Source organism: Vipera berus, assembly GCF_964194415.1.
Source record: "Vipera berus genome assembly, chromosome: 2".
In the NCBI taxonomy this organism is placed as follows: domain Eukaryota; kingdom Metazoa; phylum Chordata; class Lepidosauria; order Squamata; family Viperidae; genus Vipera; species Vipera berus.
This window is the reverse complement of record NC_138203.1, coordinates 97,987,920-98,011,910: the sequence shown is the minus strand read 5'-3', so window position 1 is coordinate 98,011,910 and position 23,991 is coordinate 97,987,920. Positions and strand designations below refer to the sequence as shown.

Genomic DNA, 23,991 nt, shown 5'->3' with positions numbered 1-23,991 from the left:
TGCACTGCATAGCCCTATTAAAGGAACTTCTCTTTTCTTCATATCACGCACGTCGTTCCTCTTCCCAATTCCTTAGTGCCTGGTATGCAGAGGGGAGGTCTATGTGCAGGTTGATAGAGGAGTGGTTTGAAAACCAAGCTTCCTTAAACAAGCGGCCACCTTTAGAGTTGTCATTGACAATTGTCTCGGTCCCTGTTAGATTAAAGACATGGTTGTGTGTAGCCATGTGTGCCCACACCTGTGCATGTTGTTCTTGTCTTCTAATAGCGAGCTTGTGTTCGTGCACCCTAGTCCTCAGTCATTTTGCCATCTTCCCAATGTAATTGCAATTACAATTCTGGCATGACATCTTGTACACGACTGAGGATTTTTCTTCACTGGGGAGTGGATCTTTAGGGCACATGACACAAGCTCATAACGTCCGATCAGGTCTGTGGGCAACACTGACCTTGTGAGGGGCTAGTATGCATGCTGTGGCCTCAGATACACCGTGGATATAAGGCAGTGTTATCCGTATAGACACACATTGCAGCCTGAATAAGGCAAAAAGGGAAGAAAGACGCTGCCTTTATCATGTCTGCAGAAACAACGGGTATCCACCTAACTTCATTAGACAATACAGCAGGCCAGGTGAACCAACCCACCATCAATGTGAAAACACCTTAACATCACGGATAACACTGTCTTATATCCACAGTGTATCTGAGGCCACAGCACGCATACTAGCTCCTCACAAGGTAGGTGTTGCCCACAGACCTGATCGGACGTTATGAGCTTGTGTCATGCGCCCTAAAGATCCACTCCCCAATGAAGAAAAATCCTCAGTTGCGTACAAGATGTGATGCCGAAATTGCAATTGCAATTACATTGGGGAGACGGCAAAACGACTGAGGACTAGGGTGCACGAACACAAGCTCACTATTAGAAGACAAGAACAACATTCACAGGTGTGGGCACACATGGCTACACACAACCATGTCTTTAATCTAACAGGGACCGAGGCAATTGTCAGTGACGACACTAAAGGTGGCCGCTTGTTTAAGGAAGCTTGGTTTTCAAACCACTCCTCTAACAACTGGCACATAGACCTCCCCCCTGCATACCAGGCACTAAGGAATTGGGAAGAGGAACCATGTGCGCGATATGGAGACAAACAGTGCAAGCATTCACAGAGCGCCTCATTGTATCAAAATCAAGATTGCAGCAACACACAACCACCCTGCATTGTAGAACACAGGGAAGAAGAGCAACAACTATTTAGAACCTCCGGTATAAGAACACGGGAATGACTAGAGCTATGGCTATAACACACGGAACTGCCAGCAATCCACTTTTGACAACAGACACCCACCCAACAGACACCATCCTGCAAAAACTGATGAGTGACAACTCAAAGGAATACGGCCAGCCTCAACAAACAGACCAGTGACACACTCCATGAGCGGAGTGCAGACACCAACAGTATAAACGCGATCTCCCCACCCCAGCGTTTCCATCCTGACGACGTTGGCAGTTAGCCAATGAAAGCTTGTTCTTTTAACAATAAAAACTGTTTTAGTTTTTCTTATTCCATCCCAGTGTTCGCTTAGTTTGTTAGCATTGAATATGCAAATATGTCAGCCCTATAAGAAAACTAACTCTATCTTTATTGTAAGGTTACAGTAAGAGGATTTTGCAAGTCTCTAAGTGCTTCCCCCCTCCCTGTACACCGCCCTGAGTCCTTCGGGAGAAGGGCGGTATAAAAATTTAATAAATATAAATATATTTAATAAATATATTCTAGAGAATGAGGGAGGGTCAATTTTGAGATGTTTCTCCATCTTTATTCCTACTCGGAACTCGGATTTCTCTTATCAAACTATTGTCTAAGCTGAAGCTCTTCCTCCTGTCTCCCAAGGTTATTCTCACTACCCATTACATCAGTAGAGTAATTGCATACAAATTGCGGCAAAGGACTTGAAATCCTATTTTTATCTAAAAGAAAGCTCCTCTGAATACAATGAACTTATGTCTTTGGCTAATACAATCATTCTTAAGTGCCTTTATGCATGTGCCCTAATTTAATTGTAGTTAGCTTGTCACACTAGTTTTGATACAATTTGCCATAATAAACAGTATAAAAAGATTCAAGATGAAAATTCAGGTTTTAAAAAATTTAACCAGAGGTGCTCAAAGAATATATAAAAAGGACATAAAGTGCAGCATTTGAAAACTTTCTCACATTTATATTAATTCTAAATGGATTTTTTTCTTTAAAAGTATCTGCAGATATTAAGCATCCAAAAGTTTAATCAATTCAAATCTACTTGATGAATCAGTTAATACAACAGCCCTGTACAAATTGACTCAGAAGTAATTATTATTGATTTATTCTCAGATCAGTATATATGGCTTTAATCAGCTAAAAATCTTAGCAGTTCCTCAATTTATGAGAGAAAAACTAAACTTATTTTTGTAAGGAGAACCCACAGTAATATAAATAGTAGCAACAATATAAATCTTTAAGTCTTTTCCTATGTGGACAACTTGCTATAATAGTAGATCAATAGAAAAGTTTTAGAAAGATGAAATACAATCATATTGATAACTTCCACGTATCTTACAAAAACAATTGAAATGTAATTATAATTCACCATTTCTTCCTTTGTCAATGCAATTTGACAGTGTCTCAAAAAATCATGTACAAGCTTTAAAATAAGACCAGGCAATATATAATAAAATTTAAAATTGTCAGTAAGTTCAAACTTCTATCCAAAACTGTCCTTGACCTTTCCCCAAAACTGCTTAGCAAAGTCATGGTGTATCAATCAATCAATCAATCAATCAATCAATCAATCAATCAATCAATCAGAATAGAGCTGGAAGGGAACTTGCAGGTCTTCTAGTGCAATTCCCTGCTCAAGTAGGAGACCCTATATCATTTTAGACAAATGTTTGTCAAATATCTTCTTAAAAACCTTCAGTGATGGAGCACCTACAACTTCTGAAGGCAAGCAGTTCTAAGGGTTAATTGTTCTCACTGTTAGGAAGTTCCTGCTTAGTTCTAGGTTGTTTCTCTCATTGATTAGTTTCCATCCATTGTTTCTTGTCTTGCTTTCTGGTATTTTGAAAAATAAGCTGACCTCTTCTTCTTTGGGGCAGCCCCTCAAACACTGGAATACTGCTAGTCTTTCTTTTCTCTAGATTAGTTTTAGTCTCCAGGCCTTTAATCGTCTTAGTTGCTCTTCTGTGCATTTTTTCAGAGTCTCAACATATTTTTGTAATATGGTGACCAAAATTGGATGCAGTATTCCAGGTGTGGTCTTATTAAGGTTTTATAAAGCGGTACTAATACTTCACATGATTTTGATTCTATGCCTCTGTTTAAACAAACAAAGCTTGTATTCGCTTTGTTGGCTTTTTTGGCACACTGCTGGCTCATGTTTAAGTGACCATCCACTAGCACTCTATGGTGAGTTATTTTAGAAATGAAATTTCTTTCTGGCATTTTCAAATAATCTTATGGTACAGAGATAGACCATTTAAACATTATTTTTACTATATTTTATCACGAGGTGATTTTAAAAAATCCAAATGTGTCTGGATGAGAATCAAGACAATATAATTTTGGAAATCAATTTGGAATAATCAACAAATTTCTTCCCCCTTATAAGATATTCAAGCTGTAATCAGGGAAGAGGCAATAATTTATGCTGATATTTACTTCCATAGTAACTACATAGGAGACAGCTGTTAAGGATGGAATTACAGCTGTAGGATACAGCATGTGCTTTGGATGCAGAACAGTTGATGTGCATTGTGAAGCATTTTCTGGCAGGACAGGAGAAACAGTCTAATAGTACTGTGTGATGTTTCTAAGCCCTTTGTGCAGTGAGTTGAGGGACATAATCCCAAAAGGAATGGGTGGAGCCCGAAGAAAGAATCGTAGAATCATATAGGGCCTTGGAAGTCTTCTATCCCCTGCTCTGGCTGGAGGCCTTGTGTTAGACAAACAATTGTCCAATCCTTTCTTGAAAACTTCCAGCAATGGTGCACCTACATCTCTCCAGGAGGCAAGCTGTTTCATTGGTTTATTGTTCTCACTGTCAAGAAATTTTTCATTTCAATGGAAATTTAAATTTAATTACAAGTTAATCAGACTATCCCAGTATTACATAGGATGGATGGGTCTGATGTGAAAACTACACTCTTCAGTATTAAAGTGTGTTAAAGATTCAGGAGTTCAATTCTCCTGCACCTTCACACTGTGATATAACGCAAGACAGGTATGGATTTGGTTTATTATTGAAGGAGAAGTATTTATCAGCTTCCTGTAACCGACTTGGATTTTTTTTAGAGAATGCAAAGATTAATAATGTTATTGTAAGTAAAGATATAAAACAAGAAATTATTATTTGTGGATTGAAGAGGACAATAAGACTTTTTAAAGGAATCACAACTGCTTTACAAAAAGATATTGGCTCAGAAGACAAGACAACAGCTATAAGGAATAATCTGTCTTCTGCAACTCCCAGAAATAAGAACCCCTCTATATGTCAGGGTTTAAATTTAGGCCTTTCCTTCCCATCTTTCCAGATTTTCATCATGCACATGTCAGAAACACCAACACACTTTTGGGTTGAAAGGATTAGCAGGTGACATTACCATAGTCTGGGGGGTCGGGTGTAACTCACTTGGGTCTCCTTTTGTGTCTGTGGCAGGAGTTGGAGTGAAGGACAAGAGTTCAACCCAGCCCTATGGCAACACTCAGGTCTCAAATGTAGGCTTGCTCACCTCCATTCCAGTATCCTAACCACACAAGCCACCATGCTCCTTATCTTTCCAGGTTAATGAAAGCAGATGGGATTTTGTTGATATAGTATCTCTCACTATTCTGAGTACTTCCTGGTATATCAGCCTAATTCCTAACAACATCGTGCATTCTCATGTTAAATTACATTTGTGTAAATGAAAATTAGGTCTAAACAGGAGTGATGCTATTAATGCCCTTCTGGTTGTAGCAATCTTTGTTTATGTAAATAATATTAAGAGAGGTGAACCCTCATTTAGGCCTCTTTCTAGATTGCATTAGCCCATCTGAAACCAATACAGACATGTCAGCATGCATTTACAAAAATGTCTGCTATAAGTGGCTTCAGCAAGGAATTCAATGTTCCTATCCATGTCTAGACAAAAAAGAACAGGTGCTGGAAACAATCCTGAAAGCAAAGGATTTGGCAGGGAGAAACACTTGTTATCTCGTACCCACAGGTATGTAATCCAAGCGTGAATGCTAGCTTAATATATCCATATTTTTAAGATGTCCCCATTTTGTTTACATCTTCAAACACTGTTTGACTCCTCTTCTGCCTCTATCTCCATGTCAACTTAGTTATGGAACACTGCAGGCAAATGTAGGTTTTAGAATTATTTTTATGGAAGGCAGTTTTTTAAATTTTTCCAGCCAGTTGTCCTTGTGTAATTTCATTTGGGTCACAGCAGTGTTTGATATTGAAATGCAGATTTTTCTTTCACCTCAGACATAGTTTAAATGGAATAGCCATTAAATTCAGATTCAATCAGTTCTACCCATTAAGCTGAGTTAGGAAAAAAAAATAGGTGGCTAGGAAACTTCCTTGCTTTCTCAGTCACATGCTGGATAGCTATGCTGCGTGAGAAGTGCCACAAAAACCAATTGTGAAATAAATGTGTGAAGAAATAGAGGTGGATTTAATTGATCATACATGGCAAGTTAAGTTTATTATGTTCCCTTTTATTCTCCTACACCAGGGGTAGGCAACCTCGGCTCTTTTATGACTCATCAGCTATGTTGAGTGAGGAATTCTGGGAGTTGAAGTCCATGAGTCATAAAAGAGCCAAGGTTGCCTACCCCTGTCCTACACTGAAGTTTCTTTGTATGTCTGGTCCCTTCTGTATCTGAAGTCCTTGTGACTGACTACATTAAGGGTGGTATTAAACCCATTCTTAGGATTTTGTTTTCCAAAAGAAACTTGCAGTCTGCTGAAATGCTGCATATCAGTTGGTATAAACCAGTTTTGCAAAGGAGATGAAGTGTGTGCATGAGGGAAAGAGCTAATTTAAGAGACCCAGTTTGGCGTAGTGGTTAAAGTGTTAGCCTAGAACACAGGTCTGCAACCCGCGGCTCCGGAGCCACATGCGGCTCTTTCAGCTGTTTCCTGCAGCTCCCAGTCCTCTGCCATGTGCAGTCCCCCCCCAAAAAAAAGTGGGACTAAAAAAGTTTAACCAATCAATTCAAATATGCAGGGTAGGTGCATATCTCGCCTTGGCTCCACTCTTCAGTCAAACCCTGTTCTGCACATGTGCGCATGTACGCAAATGCACACACATTTTTTGTGGCTCCCAGTTTTTTCCTTTTGTGAGGGAACCGGTTCCGAGTGGCTCTTTCACTGTTTCAGGTTCCTGATCCCTGGCCTAGAACAAGGGTCTTCAAACTTGGCCCTCTTATGACTTGTGGACTTCAACTGCTAGAATTCCTCAGCCAGGGTGCCTGGCTGAGGAATTCTGGGAACTGAAGTCAACAAGTCATAAAAGGGCCAAGTTTAAAGACGCCTGGCCTAGAAACTATAAGACTCTGAGTTCTAGATTTCCCTTTTGGCACAGAAGCTGTTTAGATGACTTTGGGCCAGTCATTCTCTTTCAGCCCAATCCACCTGACAGGTTTCTTGTTGCGGGCAAAAAAGGAGGCAGGAGTTTTAGGCATGTTGGCCAGCTTGAGCTGATCATATAATATATAAATAAAAGTGGGATAAAAAAAATCACCATCTGATTTTTCACAGTATTGGCAGTTGGGATAGACTTCCCAATAAAAATGACAAAATCAGTCCAGAAATATGACACTCAGACTTTCAAGAGAATCTTGAATATGTTGGCTACATTAAAGAAGTTGTGACTTAAGAATGGAAATGAGTTCTAAACCAATACTTGTTCTGCACCCCAAAACTGCTTTGAAGGGCAGAGAGTTTATGGAGGCAGTGAAACTCGTGGGCTGATTGCTCACAGTATCTCCAGAGGCCATACATCTCACAATGAAAAGGGGATTGCAACATTGTAGCTTGTGAGAACCACAGAAGCAGCAGAAAAGCCACCTAAGTCACACTGCAAAGAGTGCTTTGATTGATTGATTGATTGATTGATTGATTGATTGATTGATTGATTATGTGCCACCAGGTCAGTACCAACTCTTAGTGACCAAGACTTAGATTTCCTCCATAATAATATGTTCTTAATCAGGTTTTTTAGCTCATCTACAGATTTCTTTGAAGCCACCTGATAAAATTTTTGGTTGCAATTGAGCGATCCCATTGAGTCTTCACTTAATTGAAATAGCCCTTTGGAGATTCCTCAGTTTGCACAACCTTTAGTGGTTATACTTTCAGACTCCCTTTGATCTCTGCCTTTCACACTGTCTGCTTCTCACCAGAAATTTGGAGGTGGAGAAAGACTCCATTTCACTGGCAGATGGAAGGTGCTGAACAAGCACTGCTCTTCAATGGTTTTTGATGTAGTCAGCTGAAAACTTCCATTGCAAGTGATTAAATATTAACTAACCCAAGTTTGCTTCTATCACTAGAAATGAAAGGGGAAAGGCAGGAGAAAGAGTTATTCACCCTGGCTTGAGTGGAGCATCATTCTTTTTGAAAGCAATTTGGAAGACTTAGAGACAATGAAGTTGGTGTGCTCCTTTAAAGGTAGAGGTAAAGGTTCCCCCGCACATGTGTGCTAGTTGTTTCCGACTCTAGGGGGCGGTGCTCATCTCCATTTCAAAGCCGAAGAGCCAGCGCTTGTCCGAGGATGTTTCTGTGGTCCTGTGGCCGGAATGACTAGATGCCAAAGGCGCACGGAATGCTGTTACCTTCCCACCGGAGTGGTCCGTATTTTTCTACTTGCATTTTTACATGCTTTCGAACTGCTAGGTTGGCAGAAGCTGGGACGAGTAACAGGCACTCACTCTGTTACACGGCACTCGGGATTCGACCCGCCAAACTGCCGACCTTCTGATCGACAAGCTCAGCGTCCTAACCCACTGAGCCACCGCGTCCCTTTACCTATATTTTAAAGTATTCCTCTTTTTCTTCTGCCCTCATGAGAGTGGCATGCAGAGCTTTGCTCAAAATAGGAAATCAAGTGATTGCAGAGAAAGAGAAGGTAAGCTTCCAACAACTATACTGCCAGTAATAATTGTAAAAAGCCTACGATTCCCATCATTCCCTTTCTTGCCAGACTTGCAGTAATTAACACCAGGAACTCAAAGGATTACTTTGATCTCCCGGAGTGACTAAACTCCATTAGCCTATTCATTCTCCAATTAGGTTCTGGTTTTTTTTCTCTCTCCCTCTCTCTGTTTTGTTGTCATTGAGATTAAGCACTAAAGTCTCAATAGCAACAGGTTAACCTTTCATGTTGAATGGCTCCAGCCCAGGCTATGCAAACAGCATGATGATGCTAGAGTTTTGAAGGAAGAAGGGGTTCTATTTTGGAATGGTCCCTTGTTATAGCTTAAGGAAAATTAGAATCACAGAGGGAGGACCATTAAAATCGCTTTTCCCTATGTGCTTGTGACAGTTTTCTTTGCCAGACGTTGAGGTGGGCTTATAGTTGTAATCAAGAAAGACATTCTGAGAAGGACTCTTCAACTTTCTGCATCCTGGATCCTTGCTTTGCAGTACAACAGCAATTTCATAATTTCAAAATTCATTCCTCATGCTGTGAATCCAGGCCTTTCGCAGGGTATGATAGAGATTGTTTTCACACTTTGCCGTAAGTCGCAATATCGCTTATTTGTTGTCATTTTGGCTTAAAGTGGTGTTCAAACACTGAGTCACTGAGATCTGCCAATTATATTTAACTCAGGAGATGGCTAGCCTGGGATCACCAGTACCTACACATCAGCCCAAGAACTTACCACCAACATTTAGTGGCAAAATAACCACATTAAGATAGTGCAACTTGGTGCATGAGTGTCTGCTTAAAATTAAGGATGGGTATTGAAACAGCCAGGGCTGTGAGAAGAAAACTACATTCATTCCCAAACCTCAATATCCTCAAAAGAGGAAATTTTGCCTCCAAAAAGCAAACCCATTTTTCAAAGGTCTTTAGAAGGGAAATGAAAAGGTTGTCAGGGCTGGTCTGATATTTTGGACATGCTTTTCACTTGGAGGTGGGGGAAGCTACATTTTCTTTTTATAGAGATTTGGATGGAAGTCCTCAGAAACCACTTCCAGGATGTGTTTAAGTGTCAGTAGAAATTGTGAATGGTCTGCAAAATAGAGTGATCTTGTCTGTCTCTGTCTCTCTCTCTCTCTCTTTTAGAAATGAGAGACTTCGTTTTGAAACAGCTTTGAAGGCATGCTTCATTCAAAGCTTTATCAAAATAAAGGCCTCTCCTGTGATTGCTACAGCCTTAATGTGCTGATTGGCATATCAGGAAATTTCCCTAGGGAATTCACAAAAGTTTCTAAAGGAGTGGAGGGAAGGGGGGGCAATTAAAAGAGGAAGGACATACAGAAACAAATTCATGAGGAGCCTCATGGTGAGCTTGCATGCTCATTCCACTGGAGCTAAAACAGTAAATATTGGGCCAAATTTACACACTTGTTGAACATTCATCAAACCCTGATGGAAGAGAATATTTGTATCTCAGGGTTGAACTGTGAGGTCCTTGGTGCTCTCTGTGCAACAACACTGACAGGGCAAGACATTAGTAAATAAAAATAAGAGCAAACACCACTCTCTTCTAGGACTGATGAGGATACCTAGTTTGGTAATTAAATTTTTACAAGAAAGCTACCAACTCGGAGAACACCAAAGACTCCATAATCTATCAAACATTTTTGTTTGTTAAATATATATTTTGTTTATTTTCCACCAAGAACTCAGAGGTGTGCATCAGTCTCTCTCTCTCCCTCCCTCCCTTAATACTTCCCTATAAGATAAGTTGAGCTAAAGAAAAGCTACTACTGACCCATAGTCTCCCAGTGGACTTGGACCAGGATTCACCCTGTTCTTAGACCAATATTTTAACCAGTCTGCATGGTACGTATCTCATAATAATATAATGTCAGTTTTTGAACCAAACTATGGCATTTGAAGGCAATTTTTTTATATTACTTGAATAAGTATTTGGCATTTCATACCTTAATTTTTCTTGCAGTACATTAATACAGATTTTTGCCAGAACTGATCAAGATACCTATAAATAATTTGTGTAGGTTTGTGGGGAGGAGGGATTTCTGATCATTTATTCTACTTTCTGAAAAGAACATTTTTTTTCTACTAATAAAAAAATGACACAGTATGTTTCTGGTTGGCACAGATTTCATGATATTTTACAGTGGAGATTTTTTAAATTTGAAATGTTAATTTATTCTGTAGGATGTAATACATAGGTGCTGTCGTTAGATTGTTTATATTTTTCCCTTTTTCTGTTTTGCTTGTTATTATGTTTTGTTTATAGCTTGCTTGTTAATATATATATAGTATTTAGGGCATCCCTAAAGGCAGAGGAATAGAAAACAGGCTTTATCACCTCTCTCCATCTATGCTTGGACCATTTAACATGGTTCTTGGAAGATCTGGTATTTTTTATTTTTTTTAAATTTGCAATAAAATAAACAAAAATGTATTTTGAAGAAAGAGAGAAACCCCTCTGAAACATATTATGGAGGAGCAGAAGTATCTGAAATCAGAGAGAAAATGCATTTCTGAAAGTAGAACAAAGCAAGTTGAAAAACAGATTGCATGTGCTACAATGAAAGTTGTTTCTATCAATTAAACCACATACCTGTTGTGACATATTTTGATCTCTGAGAAATCGTAGGAAACTCCTTGTTTATTTACAGTAAAACAAGTAAAAAAATAATGCCAACATGAATAAAGGGAAAGAATGAGAGGACAAATGTTTGTTTCACAGCTGGACTCAAAGCCGTGTATCCAGAACACAACTGGATTGTTGTTTCTGATTCTTGTTTATTTAATGTTCTTTTGTTCTTTTACTTTTTTGTACTTTGATTTTGTATTCTCTCCCATCTCCTGCCCTTCCCTTTTTCTTTATATGCCTTTTACCCATGAAAAAATTCTCAATAAAAATTATACATATGTTTTAAAAATATGTAACTCAAATATGTACCTGGCAGGTTTTTCCAACTTAGCATCTTTGATGTACTGATATTACAACGTGTGTAATCTCCAGATGTCATAGCTAATGATGCTGTGTATTCTGTAAGCATTCCCCACATATATTGATAATACTTGGCTGTCGGAAGTCTTGCACACAATACCGTAGCTCTCAAATAATTAAATGATTGTGGGAATATTCTTCCATTTCATAAAGCAAAACATTGGCCTTCTGACCTTCTGTGCAAACTATCTCTCTAATTATGGATGCTTTCTTAAAAGATTCTGCTCAATTTATATTTCTTGAGTTGGGTGACAAAATTACCTGATTTCTCCAATGGAATAAATATGGTCACAAAGAAAAGGTGGACAGAGATAACCCTAATGTTGCAATCTGCTATCTGGACATTATCCTGGGGTTCTACAAAGCTGAAATGTTGCTTTGGCTGAGACAGAGGAAAGGATTGTGACACAGTTCATTCAAGCTCATGTTTTGAGTCTTCTATCTTCTCCACTTCTCAGCATTTCCCCAACACAATACATCCTGGACTCCAAAATAATCTGTTTGCATCTATAGCAGTGGTGGCTATATTTGCTAGAATTTCCAGCACTTTCTCTCTCTCTCTCTCTCTGAGGACTGCATTTTGGAGAAGTGGACTTCTGTTGGAACAAAACATTCAGTAGCACCACCAACATGCATCTGCAGGGTTTCCCACAGCTGGAGAGCAAGCTGGGTAGCAGACACAAGTATTGCTAAACTAAATACTGAATGTGTGACAGTAGAGGATGCAGGGGAGGTGAAGGCATCCTTAAAGGCAGAGGAATAGGAAACAGGATTCACACCCCTCTCCATCTATGCTTGGACCATTTATCATGGTTCTTGGACCATTTATCTTGGTCTTGTCCTTGTAAATAAACAGGTCTTTCCCTTACCTAGATTTGCAATAGGCTAATGCTTATTCTTTACCTGCCAAGATACCTTTCTACTCAACTGAGTAGGATGGGGGGGAGGGAAATCTGATTTTTAAAGGAGGGAATAATTATTCATCAATAAACTTCCCCATCCCAGTCTGGATTGACTCACTCTTTTAATAAGCTCTGTTGACCTTCAATTAAGGTTCAGATAAAATAAGTTGTTGAACTATAATAATCTCCTCTTTTTTTAAAAAAAAGGCTGTCATGTAATGACTTGATTATTAAAATGTCAAGGATAATTTCTTTAATAAAAATAATTCTGCCTGCTTTAGAGAAATAATTAACTTTTAGATGTCTATAAAAGAAGATACAGTGATGCACACTAAGGAGAGAGAGGGAGGAGAGAGAGGGAGAAAGGGAAAAAGAGAAAGAGAGAGAGAGAGAGAGAGAAAGAGAAAGAAAGAAAGAAAAAGAAAGAAAGAAAGAAAGAGAGAGAGAGAGAAAGAAAGAAAGAAAGAGAGAGAGAGAGAGAAAGAAAGAAAGAAAGAAAGAAAGAAAGAAAGAAAGAAAGAAAGAAAGAAAGAAAGAAAGAAAGAAAGAAAGAAAGAAAGAAAGAAAGATGGAGGAACAGAGTTTCAATAATGGTTAACCATTTGTAACTGGACCCTCAATGTTTCTAGTTTACTTTCAACTGTTTGATGTTGTAAACAGGCAATGAAAGATAATTGCCATCATGCCTATTTGGGTGGTTCCATAGGGCAAGTGGAACTAATATCTAAAATATGATGTTGGATTACGTGGATGCTTGAGTTGATTCAAACAATCCCACTTCCTATAATTGTATGGGATAACATCTTCAATTTTAAAAAGCAAAACAGAATTGCAGCCTTGCCTAAGCCTTCAGATGCATTCAGACTAAGCTTATATTGGATTCTAATAATGGCTTATAAAACAGCACTAAGAAGCATGAATCATATATTTTCTTCTGGTTCTGTATGTCTGAACTCCAGTTCCCCAAGTACTGTATTACAATCAGAGTAGTTCTACCTATGTATAAACCAAACAGAATTCAAGGCCACCATAGCTTCATTTAGCTAACAAAGATATGCAGGGGAAATCAAAATGCTTAATTTAGGATAGCTTTCCATACCACCACCAAACTGAACTGCGATGTGCTCTACACTGGGCAGTTCTTAAAGATGACCTGGAAACTGAAGCTAGTCCAGAATTCAGTTCCGGATGCTTCACAGTTCATTTGAGTTACGCTATTGCTGCATGAGCTGCACTGGCTCCCAGTTGCTTTCTGAGTACAGTTCAAGCTGCTGGCTATCATTTTTAAAACACAACATGGCACAGGGTCAGTTTATTTGCAGAACTGCCTCTCCAAAGGTATCTCCACATTCCACTAGGTCAGATAGGGTGGGCATGCTTTAGTCCTTTATGCTGTCCTCTAATGGGACCTCAGAGGTGGGCCTTCTTGGTAGCATCCCTGGCCTTTGGAATAGTGTCCCATCTAAGATTTGAGTGCTTTTTACCATTTTAACCTTCCAAAAGGCCATGGCTTTTCCCTTAGGGGTTGGAGTAGAATGGGTTAAGTAGGCTTGGTTTGGCTCACACAAGCCAACAAAAAACTAAGCACAGTCTCCATGATTTATGATTTTTATTTGCTAACATTTCCCTGGATTATGGGATGCTGCCTCTCTCAATAAGCCAAAAAGTCTTATTAATAAGTAGCAGTTTAGAGGCTGGCCTAGAAACCAGGAGTCTGAGAGTTCTAGTACTGCCCTTGGCATGGAAGCCAACTGGCCTTGGGCCAGATCCTCTCTCTCATCCCAATCCACGTCACATGGTTGTTTTAGAGTCCAGGAAATAGGAGGCAGGTGATCCAAACTAGTAGTTTACCTTCCTTCTACAAAAGGGTCAAATCCAAGAACAATATAATAAACAAGCAGAGCTACTATCACAATCTTGGCCTTCTGCTTTTTCATTAGGGGCTACCAAAGACATGGGGAAGATGTTGGGAGGAGAGGAGGAGAAGGATCCTGATGCTGCCAAGAAAGAAGAAGAACGACAGGAGGCACTCCGACAGCAGGAAGAAGAAAGGAAAGCGAAATATGCCAAGATGGAGGCTGAACGGGAAGTTGTGAGGCAAGGGATTCGGGACAAGGTAAGAGTCATTTCTCCAAGTCATTAAACACTTGCTGATAAAATGTATTCATTAGAAAAAACTCTATCAGACTCCTGCTGATTTTTCCCTCCAAGCATTGGAGAGCCCACTTGGATCTAGGAGAGGGGGGGATAAAGTATGTGCAGATGGCCTCTGGAAAACCTCTAGCCTACTTAGAGGTATTGTGAGTTGATTTTGGACTTTGTCATCCAGAAAGGAAATGTGCAGTCTTATTCTAGGGCAGGAGTCTCCAACCTTAGCAACTTGAAGACTTGTGGATTTCAACTCCCAGAATTCCTCAGCTAGCCACAAGCAAGAGACAATTATTTTAAAAAAGACCAAGAAATAAAGAAAGAAACCCAGCCATCGTTCGTTTCAAATACCACACCTTAGTCATGTTAAGCATATTTTTACTGTTTATTCCTCCCACAGTACTAGCTTATCCTCCTCAAGGATATAGCAGATATGCAACATTTTATAATGCTCTCAAGCACAGCTCCATTAGAATAACTTCAGAGTGTTTTACAAAAAGCTTAATCCTTATCCAGATTTGAATGTGCAAGCCCAATATATACATATGCTTATTCCTCACTCAGTTCTCTTTCTCTCTCTCTTTCACACACACACACACACACACACAGACACACACACACACACACACACACACATGGGGGGAGGGAAGGGGGAGGGAGGGTCAGAGAGAGATATACAAAGAGACAGAGACATACACAGAGAGTCAGAGACCAAGGCAACGTGTTGAATCATCAATTAACTAACTGCAAACCAAGCAGCTTGTCATTGGGCACAGGCTTAGTCCTGCCCAGCTTCTGAGAAAGTCTTAATATCCCTTTATTGATTTAAGGTCTCCCCTGAAGGATCGGATCCAGGGCTTTTTTTTCTCATAGAATGCTCAGAATGGAGTTCCGGCACCTTTTTTGGATGGATCCTTGTAGGGTAGGCAAGGTGGATTGTATGACATGTGTGAGTTCCGGCAACTTTTTCTTTTACAAAAAAAAGCACTGATCAGATCCTTGGATTTGATCAGAGCCCTATTTGGGTTGGGCGGGTAACCTTTTGGAGTGTTGTTTGAACTTTCATAAACTTGAATTGACTTCAAATAAATTTGCTCTGTCAAAAAGCTCTGAAAGATGTTGGGTGCTCCAACACTGGAGGATTTTTAAGAAGAGACAGGAGCAAGGGGTTGGATTAGAAGGCCTCCAAGGTCCCTTCCAACTCTGTTAATCTGTTAATGGAAATGCAGTTCAGTTTCAACCCTGAAAGTTTTAACTTTTTAAGGCAATGTTTCACAAACTATATATTGAAGCATACAACAGGAAAGAGGGAAAGTATTTCAACCCATATAATAAGAATGCCCAAAATGATCTTTCTATCCTTCTGGATTCAAAGCCCTATGCTTAGAAATATTTGATAGGTGGATCATTTATTTATAGGTGGTTGGCTTCACAGTTGACTTCTTTTCAAGGGCCTGCCACTTTTGTGAGGTACAGGTGTCATGGTGTGAAATTATTAGACTCTCCATTGTGTACAATTCCAATAAAAGTATTTTCCTGGGAGTTCCAGAATTCCCTGGACAACTTCTTGACTTTGAACTTCTAACTTCCTCTTAATCTCATTCATGCTAGCTATCAGGTACCAAGAGAACAAATTAAATTGTTGTTTGTACTGGTAGGTAAGTAGGTAAGGAGAAGAAGAAGAAGAAGAAGAAGAAGAAGGAGGAGGAGGAGGAGGAGGAGGAGGAGGAGGAGGAGGAGGAGGAGGAGGAGGAGAAGGAGGAGGAGGAGGAGGAGGATAGATGATAGACAGAGAGAGAGAGAGAGAGAGAGAGAGAGAGAGAGAGAGAGAGAGAGAGAGAGAGAGAGAGAGAGAGAGAGAGAGATCCTAGAGATATATGATAGACAGACAGACAGAGGTTTCCCTTAATTTTGATCTTCACAATAAACAAGGTGTGGCTTGAGGTTTAAGATCATTTCAGAGACTGAATAAAATTATACATGCTATTTATTTATTTTGGCTTCTAAGCTGCTTCAATTGCAGATAGCTGTAAACAACACATACATACTCCAATGCAATGAAAATATGAAATAAAATTTAAAAAAATGATAATACTGTAATACAAAAACAAATAAGACTTACCTCCATCATACCAAGGAATATTACTTCCTATAATAAAAAGTGTATATTTTAGGGGGGATGAACCACCATGTTATCAGTCCTTTATATAACCTTATTTGTGGATTTAAAGCTTCTTTCCTTCCTGTTTTGTTTTCTTGTTTGTTTTTCTGATTATATTCTCTTGTGTATTGTGAGCCACAGAAGGGAGGGAGGGAGTAAACAGAAGAGGAAGGAAGGAAGGAAGGAAGGAAGGAAGGAAGGAAGGAAGGAAGGAAGGAAGGAAGGAAGGAAGGAAATTGGTGAACCCAGAAACCCCAAACCACCCCACCAACATCTAAAATCCAGCAATGTGATCACTAACATCTCTAGCCCAAAGCCTGGGAGAATAGCAGATGTTTATGGCCCTTCAAAATGCCAACAGGGTGGGAGCCATCCAGATCCTATTGCATAAACCAGACCAAAGATACACATTTCTGATAGAACACATTGTTGAAATGAAGGAAACTGGACTGCACCAACCTGTCAGTTCAAATTGGCTGGGAAGGCACAGTGGCAATTTTTGATCCTAGTATGTGCCCAGAAAGATTGGTATGTGGTCGGTCCAAAAATGTAAATTTAAAGTAAAATAAATATCCCTAAACTGTTCTGAAATAGCCAACTCTTTGGGACTTTCCTAAATACCAGGTAGGGTAGTGCCAATGCAATCTCTGATGAAGCACTGATCCTATAGAAAGGGACCACAAAGGACAACACATTCCGTATGGTGCATGGCATTAATGCTCCTTCAAAAATGGATCTGAAACATGTAGAGCTTAGAGGTTAGGCAGAGTCCTCTGAGGGAAAGCGGCCCTGAAGACAGCTACTGAAAAGCAAAGGGGAAAAAAAGCAAAGGTATTAAAAATGAAATTTAGCATGGCGTATGGTATAGTTTTGACTTACTGAGTCTCACTTAAATCAATTCCAACATTTGAAAAATGGCATATTCAGAAACTAGACAAGTGTAAATTTTAAGGATAGCTTTATTCCAGTTGATATACTGATTTTGGAAGTGGGAATTCAGTAAATTGTTATGGTGAACAAGGTTTTCCAAGTGTTATATGGGTTCTGATTTAGAGTGGGATGGTTGCTTAGAGGTGAAGATGCTCGCCTCCCATTCAGAAGGTTGAGAGTTTAATCCGAGGCAGTGGCAGATATTTCTGTTTCAGGGAACAAAAAGAAAATATTTGCTGTGAGATCTATGTAGGTGTCAGGAAGGGTATCCGGCCAGTAAATTTTCTGCTCCATCCAGTCACCTTGACTTCACCTCGAATAAAGGAAACAAAGGGTCATAAAAAGAAAAAAAATATATCTAAGCTTTTCCAGACCCATATTTTTTTGACTTTTTTTGTTTCTTAGTACATGTATATAATAACAGATGGGCTTCTCCACATGCAAAAAAGTACATTAGATCACTAGTGCCATGATAAAAGAGCTCAGAGTTTTCTATTAAACAAAGCACTGGTAAGACTGCAGCTGACTGAAGGGGAAACAGTGTGATTATTTGCCTTTTGATTCAGAAAAAAGCAGCTTTGCATAGGTACAAACTCAGGTGTATTTTTCCAAGCAAAGCAAAATGGCTGTGCACAGCCAGAAACAGATTCTAAAGCAGCCAAAGGAGCTGGAAAAAAAGATATGGTTGCTTGAATAAGTTGAAAAGAGGTGCTTCATACATATTCCTCTGTGTTATAAACTGTCATAGCCCTAACATCTCAAAACAAGATATTTTTTAAAAAATCATGTAAATACTGATCAATTCCAGGGATTTTTAGGGGGTGGGAATGAGGGGATTCTCCAGCATCTGGAGAATAAGATGGTGTTGAAACAATAACTTTGTGAAAACATCCCAAGTGGGAGGAGGGGATCCCTTAGGTTATCAAATACTGAAGACCTCAAAAGGAATTAATAGCTGTCTAAAGACTGTTTATCTTGTTATCTAATCATATCAGACCACAACTGCCAACAGCTGGAATTTAAAAGTGTTTTTTTCCCAAGTGCATATAAAATATTGGCAAAGTTTTAAGGCTTCTGAACTGGACCCATTTTAAGGAAGCGCCCTTTCCCTGTTTCCAATTCTTTTTCAAGTTTTAATCAGCTATCTTTTGCTTGGGAAGAAGGTGGTGGCGAGTATCACAATTGGGACAGTACTAATTTCCATTTCTGAAAGGAATACTGTGTAAATACCCAACTGTTTCACTTTTTTAGGATAATCCTTTAAAGGCATCCTCTCATTAAAGAGATGTTCATGTCAAGTCCAGTTTGAAGAAAAAAAATATATAAGAAAGGAACTCAGGGATCATGACATTTCCCTTCTAAAATTAGCAGCTAAATAACAGATAAAATAAATGCCTCATCCAGCAGTTCCTCTTTGTTATCAATATAGTTTCTCAGTTTTATAAGTGGCTATTTTAGCTGGGAGAAGGCCCTCAGAGGTGAGGGCCCATGGTCAAATACAAAACTCCTATTTGAAATCCCTGCTTAGTTTTCAGTAGACAATATACAGTGGATAGTAAACTGTAGCTAATAGCTTTAGTATTGCCTTAACACTGTAGAGAGAAATGCATGTATAAACGGCTGCCAAAAGAAAACAAACCATCTATTCATTCCGGCTTGGCTAATAATAGAAAACTAAGAATCAATCTTCTTAGGTTTATCATCATAAAAGACTCAATTGTTCTGAATCTGAATGACTTTTGAACAGGTATTTGTTTTGAACTCAGTTTGATCTATCTCCCCAAACATGAAAAGGTAGAAAATTATTCTATTCTGAATGAAAAATTCTCTTTCAAAATAGAGATTCCATATATGCTTTATCCAGGTATTATTTAGATGGGCAAGTCTCTTTTTTCTATGTTTTAACTCTTTTCTTGAATAAATAATGAGGAATGAAGAAATCCCGCAAATCCATCTGAAAGAAAGCTGTAATAAATTCAAAAATAGTTCCCTTCTTGTCTCAGTGGCTAATTCTTTAAAGAAAAATAATTTCCTGTAACAGCAAGAATTAAGAAAAAGAGGGAACACTTCCCCCCCATGCCCAAATGTTTTTCCCCATTCTGATTTATCTCCTTTTCTTGTTTCTTTTATCAAAATACAAACTTCTTCTCTTGTCTTCTAGCAATGGAACTTCTCTTTGTTCTGTAAAATAGGTTTCACATTATGATTAAAAAAAGAAACATATCTCTTCTACCACTTGTGGTGGATGTATGATAAAGCAAGAAAATATTGGAGCAGGATTCATAGGTTAACACTGAACATTCTTAAAGTGTTTTCTTTTGGGGCTAATGGACAAAGATCTAGAAAAAAATATGGAACCTTGATGTTGACAGCAGAAAGAGTAGTCTACGCTCAGAAATGGAAGACCACACTGATTCCCACAATGGAGGAATGGTTGCAAAAACTGATGGAGCTAGCAGAGATGGGTAAATTGTCTCTACTGATTAAAGAAAAGAACACAAATACCTTTATTGCTATGTGAAAACCGTTTCTGGACTTTGTGCTTGAGGTGGAAAAAAAATGAAACTTTGATTTTGGGTTTTACCGATTAGATAGATTTGACAGTATCGAAATGGCTAGTTTATATTATTTTATAAAAGTTAAAAGTTGAGGTCTGATGTTGAAGTTCTATTTTACTGCATCAAAGGAAGTCAGAAGTCAATGGCTTTTTTTTTCTTCCTTCCCTCACTTTTCTCTTCTCTTTTCCCTTCCCTATCTTTCCTGCTATTTACTTTTGTATTTTCTTTGTATTATATACTATAAAGTAATAAAACTTATGTAATTGAAAAAAAAATATTAGAGCTTAGGATCCAATTAGGACTACAGGGTGGACAAGAGTATTGGTTCTCCATGGCCTTGTGAGCATGTCCTAAAAGAAAAAAGAAAACTATCCAAATGTCAGCACAAGGACTGCAAAGTTCATTTCAAGTCATGATCAAAATTTATTAAGGCCTTTAGACCACAGATCACAATAATAAAATACATAAAGCTGTAATTATTATTAACAAAACTTAGAAAACACATAAAATTTAATAAATTTGCATCAAATACATTATTATAGTAACTGTAATACAGACAGCAGTGGTGATCACCCAAATTTGTGCTAAATTTCAGCCATAGATAGGACTAATACAATGAATGGTAGCACAAAATTGGGTAAGTGGGAAAGATACGTCAGGTTTAAGCTATTCCCTATCATTACTTGAATTCATTGAATTGCATGTCATAAGACAAAAAGAAAGGATGGGATAGGAGGATGAATAAGGAAAATAAGTTTATTCTGGCAATAGTTCTGGAAACTCCATTATTGTTCTACATTGGGTTGGGCTTATGGTGACCTAGATCAGGGGTAGGCAACTTTGGCTCTTTTATGGCTTGTGGACCTCACCTCCCAGAATTCCTGAGCCAGCATGGCTGGTTCAGGAATTCTGGATATTGAAGTCCACAAGTCATAAAAGAGCCAAGGTTGCCTACTCCTGACCTAGATGGTACCTCATCATGATCAAGAAGATACTCTCATTACTCTTCCTCGTGGACTTTGCTTCTGATGGTCTTGAGATAGTTATCACACAACAGTGAGAGAAGGCATTTATTTACTCTGTGTTGTTTCTCCTTTGCCAAGTAGAATAAACTAAAAGTATTATCTATTCAGTAATTGCTTGAAATTTTCACATGACAATAGTTCCATAAGCATTTCAGCAGTTCAACCAAAACCACCATCATGAAGGAATCAATTAAACCATAATAGGATTCTAGCATTTTTATTAAATCTTATGGTTTCAGTAAAAGTCTTCCATGTTTTACAAGTATATGTATGCACCTGAGAGAGTGTGGTCATAGGCAGAGAAGGAAGGAAGGAAGGAAGGAAGGAAGGAAGGAAGGAAGGAAGGAAGGAAGGAAGGAAGGAAGGAAGGAAGGAAGGAAGGAAGGGTTTTCTAGAGATTTCCAAGAAAACCAGTTCATAAAGAATTTGTTCTCTGAAAATTCTGGTGTTTTTTCCTCCTAGATCTGAGAGTATTCATGCAGCTGCCTGAAGGCAAAATTTTATTCTGGTTATATCTGAAAGCCAAAAGCTTCCAACAAGAGGAAAGTTTCTCTCCCTTTAACTATGTTAGTCTACAATGCTGCAGTGAACTCCCTAGCAGAGTTTCCTTTTAATTATTGGTATGTTGCCAATGATTTGATTTTCAGCAAGCTTCATTGTTGAGGGCTGGCATAAATAAGCAGCCTCAAATTTTACCACCAGCAAAAGATTTTCAGTGAGGAAGAAAATTAGGAGCTTTATAAACAGAAATTTTCCCCATCCACTATTATTTCAAATATTTGTATTCCAGAGTCATTGGTGGTTGAATGGCTTGTATATTTAATAAATTATTATTATTTGCAACACTTTGAAGTCACAGCTGCCAGTTCTTTAGCTGGTGTTGGCCTTACGTTCTTTCCCCAAACCTAAGATGTTGTAATGTATGTGTGCAAGCAGCATGGCCTTTTGTGTTTGACAAATGCAAAATTTGTTATTTTTTTTTGGTATGGATCTTCACACAGTCAGCCAGATGTTTAGATTGGATTTGGCATTTTTATCCATATAAGGAGATATAGAAATAAAGAACTGTAAACTTTAAGAAACATTTTATTTACAATATTGAGTATTGCATCCATTTTCAATCTAGTTACTATAAATTGATTCAAAACAATACAGTATAATTGTGGATGATATCATATCTCTCAAGCAAGGCAATAATCAGAGGCTTAATATATCTTTTCCTACAATGTCCTCTCAAATACATTTTTTTCCCAATCCCATTTATATCCCGCCCTTCTCTGAAGACTCAGGGCGGCTTACAATCTAAAGCACAAATCAATGTGCTTAGCAATAACCTTCATTCTATGTATATGCCTGCTTATTAGGGCTTCCCCCCCCCCAAGCGGCATTTTTACAAAGTCAGCTTATTGCCCCCAACAATCTGGGTCCTCATTTTACCTACCTCGGAAGGATGGAAGGCTGAGTCAACCTTGAGCCTGGTGGGACTCGAACCTGCACTAATTGCAGGCAGCTGGTGTTACTTAAGGAGGCATTAGCCCACTGCTCCACCAAGGCATACTATTTTAATAGTATGCCTACTATCTATTATTAGGGAAAGGAAGGAAATGGTTTCATAGGGGTTCACAGGGTGCCACATCCTTTTATTCTACTGTGGCTTGGTACTTTTGTCACTAGGAGTCATTCTGGAAGGATCTAACACACGAGATTAATGCTTAAACAACAGACACATCTGGATCTCTTTGCAAAAGTGGAAATGATCTGAAAAAAGGTGATTAGCAGATTCAATCAATTCATAAAATGAATCCTATGCCTTTTAGGTAATGAAATTGGAAGAGTAGGACCAAACCCTGCTTCCTGTACTCCCCTGGATCATTACTTTTCTTCCCAATACTTCTTTCTGATATCTCAGATCTGTGAAATACTTTGCAAAGCACTTCCCTGAACTTCTAAAGGCAAGGTGTTGTGCAGGTAAGAGCTAGGAACTGCATGACCTAGATGGCTTGCTCAGAGGAGATGCTAAAACTGGCATGTTTCTTTATTGTAGTAAGAAACCAGTTCAATGTGCTTACTGAACAGGAGGTAGTAGGTCATATTTGGAGGTATATAGTATTTAGATTGCTACTTGCAGAGAGTACAATAGTTCATAAAGGCTGCAACCTAGCAAAATGAGAAACCCATAAATTTTGGGAAGTTCACTGCAGAAAGCTACAAATTAAATAAACACTAAAAGCCAATGATCCTGCATCTGGCTTTAGGTCTGCATCTGACACCATAGGTCTTTAACAAAACATATTCTTTAGTTCCACCCCTGTTGAACATAGACATAAGCAATTCTGGTCCCTTCTTGAAAAGGTTGTGTACTTCTGATTCTTCATGACCTGATGGGCACCAGGACTCTCCATCAGTAACACTCTCTCTGAGCTCTTGAAAAGTCCTACTTGTGTCAACAGTGATAGTATCTAGCCATCTTGCTTCTGTGTCAGCCTCCCTTTTTTATGGTCTTTGATTTATTCCAAGCATTAGAATATTTTCCAATTATGCTTATTCTCATACTGCATGTCTGAGATGTTAAGTGCTTGAGCTTCTTTACTAGTGCTTCTTATTTAATATTAAACACAATAATCTGTTATTTTTATGGTCCAAGGTATTCTCAGAAATGTTCTCAGCACTGTCATTCAAAGGCATCATTCAACTTTTCCTCGCTCAGCTTTTATAGCAACATTTGACAACTTGGAAAACCCGACAATATGCCCCTTTGTTGTCAATGGGATGTCTTTGCACATTAATATTTTGCTTAGATATATATCATAGTCTTTCTCCAATGAAGCATATGGTTCATGGCCACATTCGCATCCCTGTGAATTTTTGAGCCTGGGAAGATGACCTTTCTTACTATCAACTTCTCCTCTTTGCATTACTGTTGTATTAGATTGGCATTGTCTGTGACATAAAATATGAATATTTTTTTTAAAAAATATGAAGCAAGATACCCCCTTCTTCATACTTCTTTCCACACTTTCTCTGCAGTAATTATCTAGATATAACTACTTGTATCATTTTGCTTTTCCTC

The 23,991-nt window shown here is 38.6% G+C and overlaps 1 protein-coding gene across 1 annotated transcript in view; it reads left to right on the top strand.

Moving 5' to 3' along the window:
• Positions 1-23,991, top strand: part of CPLX1 (complexin 1) — a gene marked incomplete at both ends in the record, with an annotated part of 143,878 nt that overhangs the window by 76,724 nt on the left and 43,163 nt on the right. The window contains one exon of the mRNA XM_081316189.1: positions 14,040-14,215. Within this exon, the coding sequence (XP_081172315.1) occupies positions 14,040-14,215 (176 nt within the window). The remainder of the gene's footprint in view (positions 1-14,039; positions 14,216-23,991) is intronic.